Below are 16,778 nucleotides of genomic sequence, written 5' to 3'. Positions count from 1 at the left end.
AGTCACTGCAAATTGTATTACACAGGGAGATTAAGCAAATAAATGCTCGCTTTTTGGAGACATTAAAATGTGAGGACTATGGAAATAAAATTAGCTAGAAAATTGTATTAGCAATTCATTAGCAGCACAAGATGTTCAAAGTAACCAACAAATCCATGCAGCCTTCAGGAACAGCAGGGGCAGAGGGCTGCTTGCCATGCTGCCAAAACCAACCCCAGGGGGACCACCAGGACCACAGCACCAGGGGGCAGGGACATGATGGGCAGCAGCGTCATGGTCCTGCCTGGCATGCAGGCAGGGGACAGGGAAGGATGCTCCTGGGCAGACCCACACCTCCAGCTTGGGAACCACGGGCAACGGGCATCCTGGAGAGCATCTCGGTTCACGCCTGCCATCACCCACCCAGGTGTATGGTGGCACGCCACTGTCAGCTCTGTCCTGGTGGGGATGGCAGAGGCTGCCTGGGGGGATGCTCAATCTCAGCCTTGCACCGGGCTACCCAAAAATGCTCTGAAATCTGAAAAAAGCCCCAGTGAGATGGGAATAAAAGCAGCAAGAGAGGTGGCCCCGCATGGGAGCTGCCTTTCTCCCCCTGCAGGGATTTATCCCGGGGGTTGTGGGCTCATGTGCCCCCCGTGCAGCTGCGGACAAAACGCTCCCAAGACAAAAAAAAAAAAAAAAAAAAAAAAGAGAAAAAGCAGCCCCGAGCGGGCAGCGCGAGCAAATCCCAAGAGGTATGCGGCCCCGCGGCCCTCGGCGGCCCCGGCGGTGACAGCAGGACGGGTCAAAGGTCCCGGGGCTGAGCCCCCAGCGCCGCGGCCAGCTGCGGAGCGGAGGCCCTGGCCGGCGGGACGCCGGCCCCGATAAATCTGCCGCCAGCAGCCCCCGCTGGGGCCGGGGACAATGGGCTCCCGTGGGGGCGGAGGGCAGGACAATGCCGCCGGGCCGGCGCGCGGGGCCGTAACAAATCCTCCCTGGCACCGTAGGGCCCTCATTTGTGAAACTAATTGGCCCCCGCTTGAAGAAAAAAAAAAAAAAAAAAAAAAAAAAAGGAACGGGCTGACTCCGGCAGCCACAGGGATGGGGACGAGCTGCCTCGCGCACGCAGCGGGACGGGGCTGTTGGCTGGAGCTGGGCATCCCCCAGGTGCAAAAGGCCGCCGTTAATTTCTCCCTTGTTTTTCCTTCTTCTTCAAGTAATGTGTCACTAAATAACACCCCAGACTGGGAGGCCAGTGTGTACTGGCGTGGCCTGTGAAGGCACCCGTTTCCAGTTGTGCTCTGAGAGCAGAGCATCTGCGTGACACAAAGGCTGATACGGGCTGGGCAGAGGTGGAGGAGGTGGGAGGTGGCCCTGCATCCCAGCACCGAGCCCAGCAGTGGGACACGGAGCTCAGGCAGCGCTTGTTCCAGCCCTGAGGCTCCCAGGTGACACTCTCCAGCAGCCAAGGGGCGCGGCAGGCACCACGCCGGGGTCTGCTGGGCACCGTCCCACTGCCCCTTCAAGCTGCTTGTTTTGTTTTTCAGGCTACATGTCAGCTATGTCCCGCCTTTGGAGAAAGGATGGGAAGTGGGAAAAACCAGCAAAACTCTTGAGAGGGTGCCACACTGGGTGACACAGGACTCAGCCCTGCGTCCTGTCGTGAGTGCATCCCTGGGCTCCAGCCACAGAAGCCCCGAGCCAGCCCTCAGCCACTGGAAGAAAAATCACCCCCGATAAAGAAATGCTGCCGCCCCAAATCAGTGAGAGACGGATTTATTCATTTCCCTGACATTTTAATGGTTTCTCCCCTTTTTGCAGGAAGATGATTACAAATTAAGCAGCATTTAAACGCTTTTTACTGTCAACAATTAAAAGGGGTGAAGGCGGGCGAGCAATTCATTCCCCGGGAAACGCGCTGGCTCTCGGCGGGCGCCGACGGCCCTTCCCTCTACTGTACACAGCACAATGGCCCCGAGCACGCCATTAATTTTGCAGGACGTTCAAAAGCAAATTAAAATATAAAAAGCCCCTGGGCACAAAGATAGATACCGAGGGAGGGGGCGGCGTAGGTCAAGCTCGCAGAATTGAAGTCTTAGCAACTGGGAAGGTTTAAGCACAGCCCCGCACGCTGCGTTCAGCTGCCACCTTTGCCCACCATCCCCATTTTCTGTGTCCCTGCCAGATCCAGTGCTGTGCCAGCAGCTGAAAGCCACTAGTGGGGCAGCTGTTAGCACTGCCACAGGGTTCTGAGGTGGAAGCTGGAGCGATTTGGGTGTTTTGGTAAGCGTGTTGGCCACATCTTGCAGGGTCTTTTTAAATACAAGGTGGACCCAAAACTGATTTTTAGCGGGGGGATGCTTGATGGAGGAAGGGAAAACCCTATGGCTGCAAGCCCGGAGATGCACATCCCTGCTCTCCAGCAGCTTGGTCCCAAAGCAGCGCAATCGCCAGAGACGTGATGATGAGCAAGAAGCGACGTGTGACAGTGCGCCCCGTCCGAGTCACAGTGAGGGATGCTGCAGCACCGCCCCCGCCCGCTGCCTCTGCCAGAGCAGGAATTAAACTAAAAACCGGCGTGGCGACGGGTGAGGGAGGCAGGGTGGGGTGGGTCTCCCTCGGCACTGGGCCCTGGTGGAGTTTATGGATGCGGGAGGTGCACTGCAGGAGAAAGGTGACACGTCCCCTTTAAAAGGAAATATAATTTACAGTGTGCAGCCAGGCGGGCCATAGTTTCAATCTCGTTTACTATAGAGAAAACTCTGCTAGCTGTTCTCTATCCCACAAATCCGATTTAATCAGACAAGCCAGCCAGCGTGGCTTGAAGTAAAAACGGATAATTAGTAAACAGAGAGCTACTTCAGTGCTTCATTGGCATTCGAGCCGGGCTAGTGTGTCGCATTTAAAATGCAGTCTGATGAAGTTTACAAAATCAAACCATTTGTTACTCCTATTGAAGAGGCTTCAGGCCACTTGCAATTAAATTGGAATTAGTGCTTAGAATGAGATACAGCAAATTCATACTAAAAAGGGATCTGACTTTCAGACATTTGACTTCAAGTTTTTCCCCCCATGCTAGAGCATGCGTGCGTGTGCTGGCCTGCTGCCCCCCCAGAGCCCTGGCAGCACTGCCAAGCCCAGACCTGCTGTGTGGCAGGGAATGGGGTGACTCGGGGATGCTGTGGCAGCAGGGGAGGGGGCACAAAGGGAGCAGTGCCACTGTGCTGGTGAAGCCATCCCCACTGAGCCCCAGCATGGTGGCAGCATGGGGCTGGCAGTCCCCAGGCTCGCGGCACCAACATCGAGATGTGCAAACCAAACTGTCCCTCCCTGAGCCCTCTTCGTAACACTGCCATCTTTCCCTGCCTGTCCTCAGACCCACGTTATCCGACTTGAAAAATGAACAGATCCATCCACTTTGAAATAATCAGGAACATGGAATGAAAGGCTGTGGAGGGGCACACTGGGAAGGCTCCAGCATTATCAGGGCCATGAGCACGCTCACATCAAAGGATGCTGACAGAGCCTGTTGCTGCTTCATGCACCCTAAAACCCCCAAACCCTTGGCTCAAGTCCTGATAATTCAGGGTCTTCCACAAGGCTCCCTCCTTCACTCTTCATGTTTAACATCATGTCAACATGGTTCATGTGCCAGAGGTGACCTGACACTGCTGCTGTCCTTACAACAAAGGTGAACAGCTCCAAAACACCCTGGCCATGCAAAGCAGGAGCCCAAAGGCTGTTGGCACTCCTGAGATGAGATTTCAGGGACATTTGATGATTTCTGTCAGCATGTCAAAAGCTCTCTACCAGCCTCTACCTCCCAGCCAACACTGCCGGCTGCTGCTGCAGGGGAAGCTGCAGGCCCTAGCTGCAGGAACAGCAGCACTGGGGAGGAAGGTGCCATTGGCAATGGTGGCCAGAGAGTGGCAGAGAACCCTCCCTTTCAGCCCTGCCTCCAGGAAGGTTGGGAGAGGCAACAGTGCTAGCAAGGGGCACATTGCCTGGAGCATCCCTGTCACAGCTCCAGCACCCAAGCTCAGGCACAGCTGGCCTGAAGGACAGCCTGAAGGTGCCCAGCTCAGCTTGCCACAAGGGACCCTGGAACACTGCACGCATCCTGCTGGCATCGACCTGAAAAGCAGGCACCAGCACAGGCCTGGGTAGCACCAGCACCAAGGCTGCATTTTGCCCCAGGATGATGTGGATGCTAAGAAAATCAACCCAGTTTCAGAGTCTGTTTTCAGGATTATTATGAAACCTGAAATGGTGTTTTTGGTGGCAGCACCGAAGTGCACCCACAGGCAGGTGCAAAGGAGCCCTCCCTGAATGCTGCTGTTGGGACACAGCACCTGCAGATGCCTGCCTGGATGCAGAGGTGTTGTGCAGAGCTGTGTCGTGTGGTGCCACCCGCTCCAGTGCTACTGAGAGGTGATGGCATTCATTACTGTGCTGAGTCAAACAGCACCTACAGCCTTCATGGTTCAGTGGAGAAGGGGGGAAATCCCCATAAGATAAACACAGGAAATGTGTGCATTTTGTGCCAGAGTCACCAAATCATCCCAGTTTCAAAGGCTGCCTCTGGACTCCACAGCTTGGCTTCTGTGCTAATTAACGTCTTTATGGAAGGCAACTTCTCCCAAGGGGGCATTTGTTTGATTATTATTATTTACTTAGAGATAGCACAGCTTTCTTCCCAACTTTAACCGACTATGGAAAATTAATTCTTAAAAAGCAGCCGACGCCGCCTGCTCTCCTGCCCCTGCTGGTTTTCCTCCTGGGCTGGATGTGGACACTCTGGCTGCAACAGGAGGGCAGGCCAAGCTTCTGGCACTGCCTGCTGCCTCCGTGCCAGCTCACCCTTTTACAAACGCTGAGGAAAACTCTGGTGTTTCAGAGCAGTTGCACACCACTGACCTTGCAAGCACGGGGGATTAACAAACTCCCCAAAATAAATGCCTCATTTTTTGCTCCTGCAGTGATGCACAGGGCTGCTTCCCACCCAGCCACACTCCTGCTCTCCCCACCGCCCAGGGCAGGGTGCACATGGAGGATGTATGGGATGCTGGTGCCCGCAGCAGCCTGGGCAATGCGTGCCAGGTCCTGAGCTGCAGCTCTGGCATGGGCAGCTCATGCCTGCTGGGGGTGATTTATTCCAGGGGCCATCTGGACCTGGGGGACAATGTGGTCCCATATCCTCATGCACTGGCTCATTAGTCACACCCTCGTAGCTTGACCTCTCTGTCTTCTTTTGAGCATCCCCTTCTCGCCTCCCTTTTGGTGGCCCGCTGCTCCCCCATGCCCAGTTGGTGGCACCTTGTGCCCTCCCCAGCACCCTCCATCTCCATCACTGTCACCACTGCCATCATCACCACCTTCCCTCACTGTGTTCCCTCCGATTGCTCAGGCAAAGTGATTATGAGGGCACGTGCAGGGAGGGAAGGAGCCAGGCGACGATTAGCAGCGGTGGCTTTATGGCAACAGGCACACAACTCATTCGTTTCATGTTTTGCAGAATATAAAAGCGCCGAAACATCTTAATTTTAAATTCTTATCATTGAATTTACTGCTTTTCTCTCGCAATGATTTGTGTTGCTTTTTAATTTTTACAGTCTCTACAGAAGCCAGATGCTACTGCCTAGGGCCAAAATAATAAAAACCCGCTGCAGTCGCGAGTTACAGAACAAAAAGGAAACGCGCGGCTGACAGAAGTTAATATCTCAATTTAACAGTGCTGCTCCGCTAATGATCCTTTGATATGTGTTTATTTAGAAAGGTCTGATCTTGACCTTGAAAGCAAACTAAACCGCAAAGTCTTTATGAGAGGAGAGAAAGACTTTATTTATAGACTGGCTTTGCGTCAATCACGGCGGCAGCTGGACCGCGCTGGGTGAAGCTCCGCGGCTGCCTGTGGGCCCAAACGGGCGTTCAGCGGGAAATGTGGTTTTGGGAGGGTGTGGGATCAGCTGCCATGGGGACTGCAACGTGTCCCCCACCTCCAGGGCAGGATGCTGAGCGCACCGTGGAGGTGCAATGCAAGGGATACGGGCAGCTCCAGGCCTGTCAGGGATGCTTTTGGGGGACAGCAATGGTCCAGACACACCCCTGTTCCCAGAACAAGCCACCCTGGAGTGTTGTATGCCTAACCCCTGCTTCCAGCACTGGAAACTGCTGCTTCTGCTCCCCAGTCTACTCCCTGAATGTGGTCCCCAGGCTTTGGAAGGAAGGGATGTGTTCAGCATCACCCCAGCCTACACTGACAGAGCCTGAGCAGCGTTTCCTCCTCTTCCCGAAGAAACAGAGTGCTATGCAAACCTGGCAGAGGGAGTTTTTAAGGGCCAATCCTTTTTATTGCATTTCCACCTCCTGGCTGGGGGAGGTGGGAGGCTCCTGAGCTTTTTAATGCTTCTAGCCTGGGATTGCACTGTGGATACTTCACACCTATGGTGCGCTGTGCTCTCCAGCCCAATTTCCATTTTTTCAGGCCAAACAGTTGTTTGAAGCCGTTTGCAGTCCCTAAAGCCTTCTGGCCGAAGCTGGAGGCACATCCTCCCTGCAAAATGGTAACCCCAAAGCCTTTTTATTGTACTGAATATCTATCAAAATATATCAACACATATTAAACCCATTCAGGCAGACTCATGATCATCCTTGGCAAAAACTATTACTCAGTTGTTCCAGCCCTAAAGGTACTGATGGAAAACTGCCCCCTTTCCTGGCAAAACACATCACCTGGCCAAATGCAGTAATCTGGTATCTGAACATGTATGTGCGGCACCTCCCTTTTGTGCTGCTTTTCCCTAAGCCCACACCATTCTGGAGAATGCCAGATTCAATCTTGCTATTCCTAGGAAGCTGTGAGTTGCGACACCTCTGCCCTTCCTGAGAACCAGTTTCTCTGGGGCAACCACCACCAAACCATGGTGGCACTTCTGGCCGCTGCATCAGATGGGAAGCTGTCACACATACTCATCATCACTGCACCAGCTTCCCAGATTTCCTCTTCCCCACTGGAAATTGGACTGAAATCAGCTGAAAAAACAATCTGACTTTCTGCTGAAAACCCAGAGTAACTCCCCCACTGCTTCTGAACTGTTGTTTGACTGATGTGCTAGAAACTGCTCCACCTCCCAAAAAAGAGCTCTGGTGAGGAGACCAAGGGGTCTTTCCATGGGAGACCACTATCACCATCACCACTGCCATCATCTCACCTGGCAGAGAGCACCACCTGCCCACTGCCAATCCATTCCACTTGCGCATCTCTCCTGTTCAAGGTGGCACCACTCTGGCATCCTCTAGTCCCACGGAGTTGTCACGAAGCCCTGCTTCACACCCAAAACAACAAAATGACCTTTTTGGTGCTGAGGCGGCTGCCCGGCGGAGCCTGGCCAGTGGAGGGACCGGCTGCCGTGAGGCACAAAGCCGGGACTCGCAGCATCTGCTTATTATTCCTGCACCCCCATCATTAAAAAAAGAGAAAAGATGAAAAGGCCCCATCGGCAAAGCCGGGGAGACGTGGAGCGGCACCGAGCGCAGCCTGGCCCCCAGTTGTTGGGGGTTTTTGTACAGCGGGGAGACGCGAATCCCGGGGGACAAAAGTAACTGCTAAGGTAAGTTAAACCTTGTCGAGATGAACTTTCCTGCTACTTTTAATTAAAAGTTCTTTGGAATTAAAAAGGACACTATTCAGGAAAGGCTGAAAAAAAAAATTCATTGACACCAGCCCGCCCCCCTCCCCTTTTTCCCAAGGAAAAGAAAAAGCTGTTTTTGTGTGTCTGCTCACCCAGCCCGCACTGTACAAAAGGAAGCGGATTTGCAGCAAGACACATGAGATGACCCCCTGACCCCGAGCCGCTGAAAAGTCCTCAATGGCATAAATACCAGATAATCAATCACATACCAGGAGGGCCGGTCCCCCTGCCCTCGCCCCCGCCGCCGGGTTTATGAGAGATGCACTGTAAACGGACACCGGCTCCTGACGGGAGGCCCCTCTCGGCATTCCTCTGCTGGACCAGGAGACCCCGGCCGCCTCTGAGACCGTGTTTCATCCCTCTTTTATAAAGCCCAGCATGGAAATGCCGAGCATCCTCAAGCTTGCCATAGCTGATCCCTTGTGCTCCAGAGCAAAGGGGGACAGAGGCATCTCTCTGTGCTCTGGAGAGATGGCCAAGCATCCTCCGTGCCAGCACAGGCCTGCGTGCGGCCAGCGCTGAGCTGGGCATGCAGAAACCAGGGAGAAACCAGCCCCATTTACAGAAGGCTTTGCTTTTTGGGGGGCTGGCTTTGTGAAGCCGTTGTGGGTTCTAGCAGTGAGTACCAAGTCATGCTGTATTCCCCTATGGGGCTCTGACCAGCACCCTGAATGCCAGCAAAGGAAGGCTGCCAAGGCCCTCCGGTGCTCCAGGGCAACAATAGATGTTAAAGCTTTCAAGGGAGGGAGGAAAAAAACTTGCAGTGATACTGCACTGGTTTGGTTAAATGGGGAGCCACTTGGCAACTAAATTTGATAATGCTTTTGTCCATGGGTCAGAGGTTAAATATGTTCACACTAATCCCCTTCATCTAGAATTAAAGGACAAGAAAGATTTCTCCGTAGCTTAGCGAAGGGCTTTTCTCATCGTGCTTTAAATAGTATTTGCACAGGAAAATTAAAGGCAGACCATTGGCCCTGATGCCATCGTGGCTGCATGGCTCCGCCACGCTCCCATCTCCTTGCTCCTTTTGGTGAATCCACCAGCTTGCATGATGCCTGGCCTCATCACATTTCCCCATGTGTGCACCAAGGGGCACAGGGAATTCTTGCTGCCATTTGCTGTCAAAGTGGCAGAAGCAGCCGTGGTTTGGGAGGCAGGGAGATTCCCGGCTGCAGGAATGCGCGCCAGGACTCAGATTTCAAGTGCTGTCACAGGACATTACTGTCAGACAAAGGGGCTCTGTGCTGCGCCCCTAGGACCCACTGCCCCCAGACCCTCTGTGAGCTGGGGCCGGCACCTGAGCATCCAGAATCCACTCTTGCACCCAAGAGAAAATCTGGAAGCATCGACTGTCCATCACAGCACAGCATCGCCGGCGCGCCCTCCCCCCGCTGGGACTGCGGAGCCGAGGCGAGCACGGGAGGGATAATTACCTCTAAGCGTACTTAATACTACAGTGCATTATCTCTAGCTATGGAGAAAAGCACCATCCGGAGGTATTTCCCCACAAAGTCTCATCGGGCTACTCTCAGAAAACGCTCCTGAGTCCTGTGGAACGGTAACAGAAAGTCACAGGCAGCCCAGGAGGATGTCAGGTTGGTTTTGGTAAGGAAGTGTGCCAATTGCTTGTGCCAGGCATTGCTTTGATGAAAATGTGGAAGAGGATGCAGCAGGACAAGCCACAAATAGCATCTCCCAAATCTGCTGCTGGAGCAGGGACATTGCAGATGGCTGTTGGTGGCCAGTGGCACCACTGAGACAAGCCCCAGCCACTGGCAGAGTCATGCCAGCATCCTAGTGGAGCGCTGGCCTGACCATTAATTGTGGTGCCACGCTGAGTGTGAGGCAAACAGAATTTGTTTTTCAGTGTGATTTATAGCTCACATCACCAAACTCATGTGTTATGTTCCACTTGCTCAAAATCTGTCATTTCCACACTGGAAGAAGCAGTGTGCCATACATCTGCAGCACCACTGCAAGGTTTTGGGCTGGAACCATTTTGAGGCAGACAAAGCAAAGCAAATGAGAGGAGATAAGACAAATATATAATAAATTTGACTCAATGTACATCTGCCAAGAGCAGGGGTGGTGCCTGCCCGTGTGACAGTGCAGCTCCGGCGCAATGCCCCCTCCACCTCCTCCAGGCTCCCACGCATTCCTTGGCAAACCCAAGCCAGTAATGGGGTTGCTGGGATGCTCTTCTATGGAAAAACACCGAGTGCTCTGGCATATAACACAAAAATAATTTAAACATTTTAAAAAACCCCTGTGTGGTCGTTGAGCAACACTTGCCATGGGACCCAGCGCGGGGGCATCCTGCCACCTCTGCTCCTGGGTTCCTGCTCTCACGCGCCAGATCTTTCTCCCTTTGTACCTCCGCTTATACTGCACGACTGTTTTGAATCTCTAAAATAATGTGACAAGTTAATGATGGCACAATTATCTAAATGTTTAACAGACATGTTATCTAAGTGAATCGGATTGAGATTCCATCCCGCTGACAATAAACATCAATGGGAGAGCAGAAAGTGATAGGCAAATTATCGCCAACCCTGCAATTTCAATGCTATTAAATTTGGAGGAATAACAGCCCTGAGGCCTGTAAACTCTGAATAAAATAGACCCTTGTGTTTGGCCAACTATTAAATCAAAACGCTACCAACATCCCAGCAAAAGAAAAAAACAGGGGGGAAGAAAAGGGGGGAAGATATAGAGCTTTTCAATTTTCAGTTACATGTTGGTTTTATTAATTCTTTTCTGCTACTGGTGTCTCAGGGCAGAGGATACGAGGGATATGAGGGATGCAAGTATGGGATGTAGGAAGGGAATACGCCCAGGGGATGTGGGCCAGGGAGAGTGAAGGGTCCTGCTCCATCCTTAGTGGTGTGGCCGGGGGCACGCCAACCCCACAAATCAAAAAGCCAGCTACTTGCTGAAGCAAACGTGCTCTACAGTGGGAGTTGCTCATGCCCACGTGAAACTGGGTCAGGAGTAAATCTGTGCTGTCCCGCTGACTGACACCGGCTGCCGTGTGCTAACTGCCTTGGCACACGGGAGGAAACTTGAGACAAGTCACCTCTGATATTTATAAATGCCGGCACGAGCCCAAAACCCGTTAGCACGAGCACCGCTCGTGTGCACATCCCGACTCCCAGCGGTGCTGCCTGGGGCTACTCGGGCTGCCATCTCAATCCATTCTGTTTTTTCCTCTACATTTGAGAAGGGTAAGGAATTTTCCATGCTCTCCTCCCCAGCACCAAGCTTGTGCTCCTGGAAGATGAGCCAAAACAGTTGCTGCTTTTCCTATTGCAGTGGGACGGGGGCCAAGGACAGTGCACACCCGGAGAGGGCGTCTCGGCCCCGTGTCTGTGGGGCTGCACACAGCACTGCCAGTGCCGTGCTTACAAGCAGGAACTATTTTTTTGTATTTATTCTTGTTTTTTGCCTTGCCTCAGGAAGTGGGGTGTTAGTTTTCTGCTGTGGAGACGAGCAGTGCTTGATGCAGCACATATACAACAGCCTGGCTTTGTGTTACCCTCGTTCAAAGCAGCAGGGAGGGCAGTGGGAAAAAAATAATATAAAGGGGGTTCTGGGTGCTGAGAGTCCACCTGAGAAACAGCAACATGTGCTGAAAGAAAACCCTGAGAGACCTTCATCTTCTGTACAAAGCTTCACAGTTGTAGGTCATGTGGGGAAGCAGTGACTCCTGTGGAGAGGTCCCACATCTCCCCTGGACACTGTTTTTGAGTAATGTGGGTGGATTTGGTCAGCCTGCACCAGACACCCTGCTCAGCTTTTGATGCCATCCCTGAAGGCCTCTACCTGCCTCTCTACCAGAAAGGGTTATACATTTCTTTCATCTGGTATGTTGGAAGGTCTTTTGCCAGCCAACCTGCAGCTAAGGGCAAAGGAATGATGTCCAAAACAAACCCATTCTGGAAGATGCTATTATTTGGGAAGGGGGTTAATTATAGCAAGGCAGGGGAGGGATGCTTTCCATGCCAGCAGAGGAGAGGAAACTATTCATTTTGGCTGCCCTGGCCTCTCATCCCCTCTGCCATGTTTACAGCTGGAGGCAGTGATAACAAGCCCCCCTTGGGTCACCGTGTCCCCCTGTTCTGGTTGCCCATTGCCCTTTGAGTTTTGGCACAGTCCAGTCCTAAGGATTCACCGGCCAAAGGGGGCTTAATCCCTACGGGGATGTCAGGGCTGTTAGCCAAACTGCTCTGCATCTGCAGGATGGTTTGGGGTGAAGGCATCATTCAGCTCCATGGCTGGGCTCCCACTTGTCACCCCAGGATGCTCAACGGGTCTGGGAAATAGAAGGGAAGGGGGAACAAGTTGCAATTTGCTTGGCCACTTTGAACCCCCTGCCTGGGCTTGGGTTGTTCAGCCCTGTGCAGCCAGTCCCTCCCTGTGCTGGCTGCCCCTTCACAGCCCTTCTCCTCAGCCTACAGCACAGAGGGACCAAACAGACCTGGAATGGCAAAACCCAGCCTCCAGCTGCATGGCTATGGACAGGGAGGGCAAGTACTTTAAGATTTATGGACTGGTGTTTGGCCAGCACAGCTCCGTGCCCGGGTGACAGCCGGAGCCATTCCCGCCCGGTGACACAGCACTTTGCATCCATCCTCACACCCCCAGCGTGAAGTCGGACGGGTTCTCTGTGCCAGCCCTGAGCACAAACTCACTGCCAGTGGCATTTATATCAGGGCTTTCAGCACTGAAAGACGAACCTGTGCTCAGTTATACCTCTCCCGATATAGCACAGGAGAAGCGGGCGCTCTGTCCTGCTCCAGTCTAGATTTGGAGGGTGAAGGGCTCCACCTGGGTCTGCCCGGCTGTGAATTCCCCCAGGCAAACCTTTCCCAGGCACGGCAGCTTTTGCAAGAGGCTGAAGAGATCCTTGTGTTCCCGACGGTGGCATCACTGAAGGGCTGGGAAGTGCCAGAGCAGAAACATGGCAGAAAACAACTTCTGGGAGGTGTTTGGACAGGGACAAGCTTTGCTTGCAAAGGGGACAAACGACCTCACATTTGTTCTGCCATTGTTTCCCATGCTGATGCTGAGCAGTGGTGAAACAGCACTGCACCCACTGATGCCTTAATCTGTGCTTTAGTGTTAGAGGAACAGGGGCTGCCTGGGCAGCGCAGAGGCAGGAACTGCAGACGGTCCAGTTCTCTGTTGGGCAAAGGGTGACAAAGGCATCCCAAATGTTAAAACCTGCACCTAACTGAAGGGTGGAAGGGGAGGGCCACGTACCGGTGTGCGTCTGCCGGTGCGTCTCCAGGGCATCTTCCTTCGAGAACTGGGCGCCGCACTGATCGCAGACCAGGGCTTTGGCACCCGCTGGGGAGAGAAAAGGGAGAGGAGGGTTATTCCAGGGACAGAAGGACGCACACCTGAACGTGCACCTGGACACTGCTGCAGCCATTAACACTCCAAGACCAGCGCCATGGAGAGGTTTTGTGTTTAATGTCCCTGTGCAGCCAGCAAAAGCAGTGCCTCATTCAGCCCTGTGCTCCTGTTCCTTGCACATCACAGCAAAATACAGAGCTGCTTGCCAGGAAAAGATTATTATTATTATTATTTTAAATCATTGCATATCAATGCATTTAATTAGCACTGCAACTTATCCAGTTGCAATTGGTTTCCTCTCCCCATCGTGGCTGGTGCTGCTGGTAGCCAGAGATGCACCTGATGAGGGATGTGGCTGGAATGCGACAACTGAGCAAGAAGCTCAGAGGCATCTCTGACTACTGGAAAGAGGTGTGGGATTTGGGGCTATTCTTAGAAAATTACTATCAATGTGCTGCTGGTTTGGGCGAGGGAAAACCCAGGACGCCCAGCAGCAGATAAGTAACTTCTAGATGAAACCAGACTAATGACACACCATATCCAACGGCATTGCGGGACAAAGCCACGGCCTCATTTCAAGGTTTGATTCATCTGTTGTGAGGAGCTGAATGTTACAGAGCAGCATTCGAGGTGGGGGCACTGCCTCGCAGAATGCTGTGCTGCCCACTTTCAGGGGTCCATACTGCCTCTCCCCTCTCCTTCCTACCCCACCGAGCCCTCCATCCCACAGTCAGGCTGGGATCTGGGGAAAGGTGGGTAGAGAAGGCAACAGGGAGAGAGGTACACAAGATGCACTGAAAAGAGAATTCCTTTGCCTTTAAATTGTCTCGGTAACGGCTGGCTCGCAGGCAGAAATATTTGGCAGCGGCGAAATTAAAAGTGATAAATTTTCTCGCCAAGAGCTGATCGATAATAGAGGTCTCATCTGTTAATCAATATGACAGTCTGCCTGTTTACTGTGCATATGTTGTTCCCCGCCGCCCTCACTGCGATGTCAAGTTTGCATTCAAAACAACCCGAGTGCACCTGGGCCACTGGCGGCTCCAAAGCGGCAAACACACCCAAACTTTGGGGTGCTCCGGGGTGGCTCCCTCACACCTGCCACGGCCAGGGACCACGCGCCCGGCACGCCATCAGGGATGTGGGGCACTGGGATGCGGGTACTGCCGGAGCTGCCCTCTCCATGCACAGCAGGGAGAGGAAGAGTGTGCCCGTGAAGGCGCCGGGATGGGGAGAAGCCGCCGGGCGGCGAGGGGCCGGATCGATAGGGCGGCAGCGCGGGCCGCTCGGCACACGGTGCGGGCGATGCGCAGCCGGCAGTTGCCAAGGCAATGGCTCTCCATCGCCACTCAAAGCTCCGCCGGCCCCACCGCAGCCAAGCGCGATCCACGAGGATATGGCAACCCACGATGCGTGAGGATGCAACAACTGTGGCAGCAACAGGTCCTCCCCGGGCAGGGCGGCTGCTGGAGCGCGCCCCTCCCTGCGGCTGTGCACCGGCGCTCCCGGGCGTGCGGTGCTCGGAGGGGCTTGCACCCGCAGGCTGAGACGCCGCACGGTCCTGATAAACACGGCGTTTGCTTTCGCTTCCCCCATTTCCACATGGGATTAGTGGGGAGGAGAGACGTGCCGGTGCCCTCCGCAAGCTGTGGCCAGAGGGGCCGCAGAGACGCAGCGAGGCACGGCCAGGCGAGGCAAAGGCAGCCAGCATCTGGCCGGGGGGCGGGCGGAGGGGGGGAGGAAAAATTCCTGGCGAGGCGAAAATAAACAGGGCGAACGCAGGGAGGAGCCGGGCGCACTGGCTTACATAAGGAAGCACAGTGTGTACCAAAACAGCGGACCCAAAAAAAGCCGGAGCTGTCAGAACAATGAGTACAGACGCGGGGCATTTACAGCAGGCGCTGCCGTACAGTTTTATTTACAGTACCTCTTATCAGCGCGGGAACAGCACGCCGCCTGCCAATTTCCAAAGGCCAGGACTGCGTGTTCTTTCCCTCAAGTAGATGTGTACTCCAGGCGGGGGAAGGTTGTTTTTTTTTTTTTTTTTTATCTTTTTTTTTTTTTTTCTTTTCTCATCAGCAAAACAAAAAACTGATACGGAGCCAGAATTCCTGTAATGTACACACGCCGGCGGGGAGGGGGAGGAGGAGGAGGGCGGCGATTGAATATGTAAATAGTTCAAGGTTAATTTTACTATGTGAGTCACTGGGAAAATGTCATCCAACATCTGAGCTTATTATAACAGGGCTCAGAAAAAAACCACCACGGCTTGCTGTTTGTTATGAAAGGGAGCAGGACACGTTGGAAAGCGGAGCTCATGGCAGGGCTCTCTTCTCCCCCCTCCTTGCCTTTCTCCCTGCCTTAAACAGAAACCATCAGCCCCTCTGAATGCACGCGCAGGTTTGGGCAGGGTATATTTAGCCAGCACCTCGTATCGCCTACAACATATAGATATCTGCAGATGATCTTATCGATGGCATGGGACAGGACTGCGCGTGCTGCCAAGTATCGGCCGTGTTTCGGCGCGAGCCTTGCTGCTGGCACCAGCCCCCCTGCCGTGCATTTATATCCGCACAAGCAAATTTATAGCCCCTGCCTAATAAAGGTCGCTGGTGCAAACGGGTGAGGAGCGGCTGCTCGTTCCGTCCTGCGTGATCTGCGCAGTCACTGCTGCCCCATGTGCCCCCCAAGCGAGGTTAGAGCTGCCCAGGTCTGCAGTGCCACCAAAGCCACAAGGAGGGGCAGAACTCAGGTTGGACTTCAGGATCTTTGTGAACCTTAATGGTTCTATGATTCTCTTATTTAGTTTCCCCCCCAAGAAATGTGAGGGAGCAGGCTGCCGGGCGGTACGGCGGCTCTCGGGAGCGGGATGCCCCATGGATCACGACCCAGGCAGGGGCTGCAGCTCCCTCCCAACCATCTGGGCTTAGCTCGGTGGGTTGGATGGCAGAGCTCATCTTGTTTCAGCCACCATCATCCCAACAGTCCCTCCCAATGCCCATCATTTAATTACTTTATTGGGGAGGAGAAACTTCCATGGGCCTATGGAAGAGGCACGCTGAACTCTAGCTCAGGAAAAGAGAAGGAATACAGGAAAAAGAGGGACTGCCAGCATCCTCTGGAGGAGGAGGAAGATGGCTCAGGGAGGAGGAAGATGGGAAATTGGTGAGGAGAGTGGTGGGGGAGGATCCAGCCTTCTCGGCTGCTGTTTTGGCACAATGGCCCCATCAGTAGAATGCGACACCCCCTCCCTCAGCAGAAGTGATTAATAAAAAATTGGGATTGTATATTATTAACAGGCTGTAATTGGTGAGAAAATGGAGATGTGAGGGGGGAAATATGGATTAAAAAAAATTGGCAAGAAAATTTATGCACTGCCATTGCTTTACTACCTAATTAATTCAGTAATTTCAAAAACAATTTTATTTATGTTCCGTTTACCACATCAGAAGTGCAAAGAAAAAAGCACCAAACCACAGCGATGCTAAAATAATACCTCAAGGCATCTATTTTTAATCAGCCAAAAAAAAAAAAAAAAGGGAAAAAAAGAGAAGAGCCAGCCCGGCTTCTATACAATCTCTGCTGGGCAGACCACCAACTCGGGGAGCGCAGCAGCCGAGCCCTCTGCGAGTGCCTTCCTGGCTGCCGAAAACAGAGCTTGTCAAAAAAAAAAAACAAATCCATAATGGCCTGAGGCTCCTCTCCAATCTATTTTCTGCTCAGCTGGTTTTAAATGAAGTTATTATG

General features: G+C 53.2%; 1 protein-coding gene across 2 annotated transcripts in view; it reads right to left on the bottom strand.

Moving 5' to 3' along the window:
• Nucleotides 1-16,778, bottom strand: part of ZBTB16 (zinc finger and BTB domain containing 16) — a 55,178-nt gene that overhangs the window by 6,363 nt on the left and 32,037 nt on the right. For both annotated transcript variants that reach the window (XM_068172166.1, XM_068172167.1), the window contains exon 4: nt 12,936-13,022. In XM_068172166.1, the coding sequence (XP_068028267.1) occupies nt 12,936-13,022 (87 nt within the window). The remainder of the gene's footprint in view (nt 1-12,935; nt 13,023-16,778) is intronic.

The sequence above is a fragment of the Anomalospiza imberbis genome, chromosome 24 (genome assembly GCF_031753505.1).
Source record: "Anomalospiza imberbis isolate Cuckoo-Finch-1a 21T00152 chromosome 24, ASM3175350v1, whole genome shotgun sequence".
Classification (NCBI taxonomy): domain Eukaryota; kingdom Metazoa; phylum Chordata; class Aves; order Passeriformes; family Viduidae; genus Anomalospiza; species Anomalospiza imberbis.
This window is presented reverse-complemented; position numbering and strand designations above follow the sequence as displayed.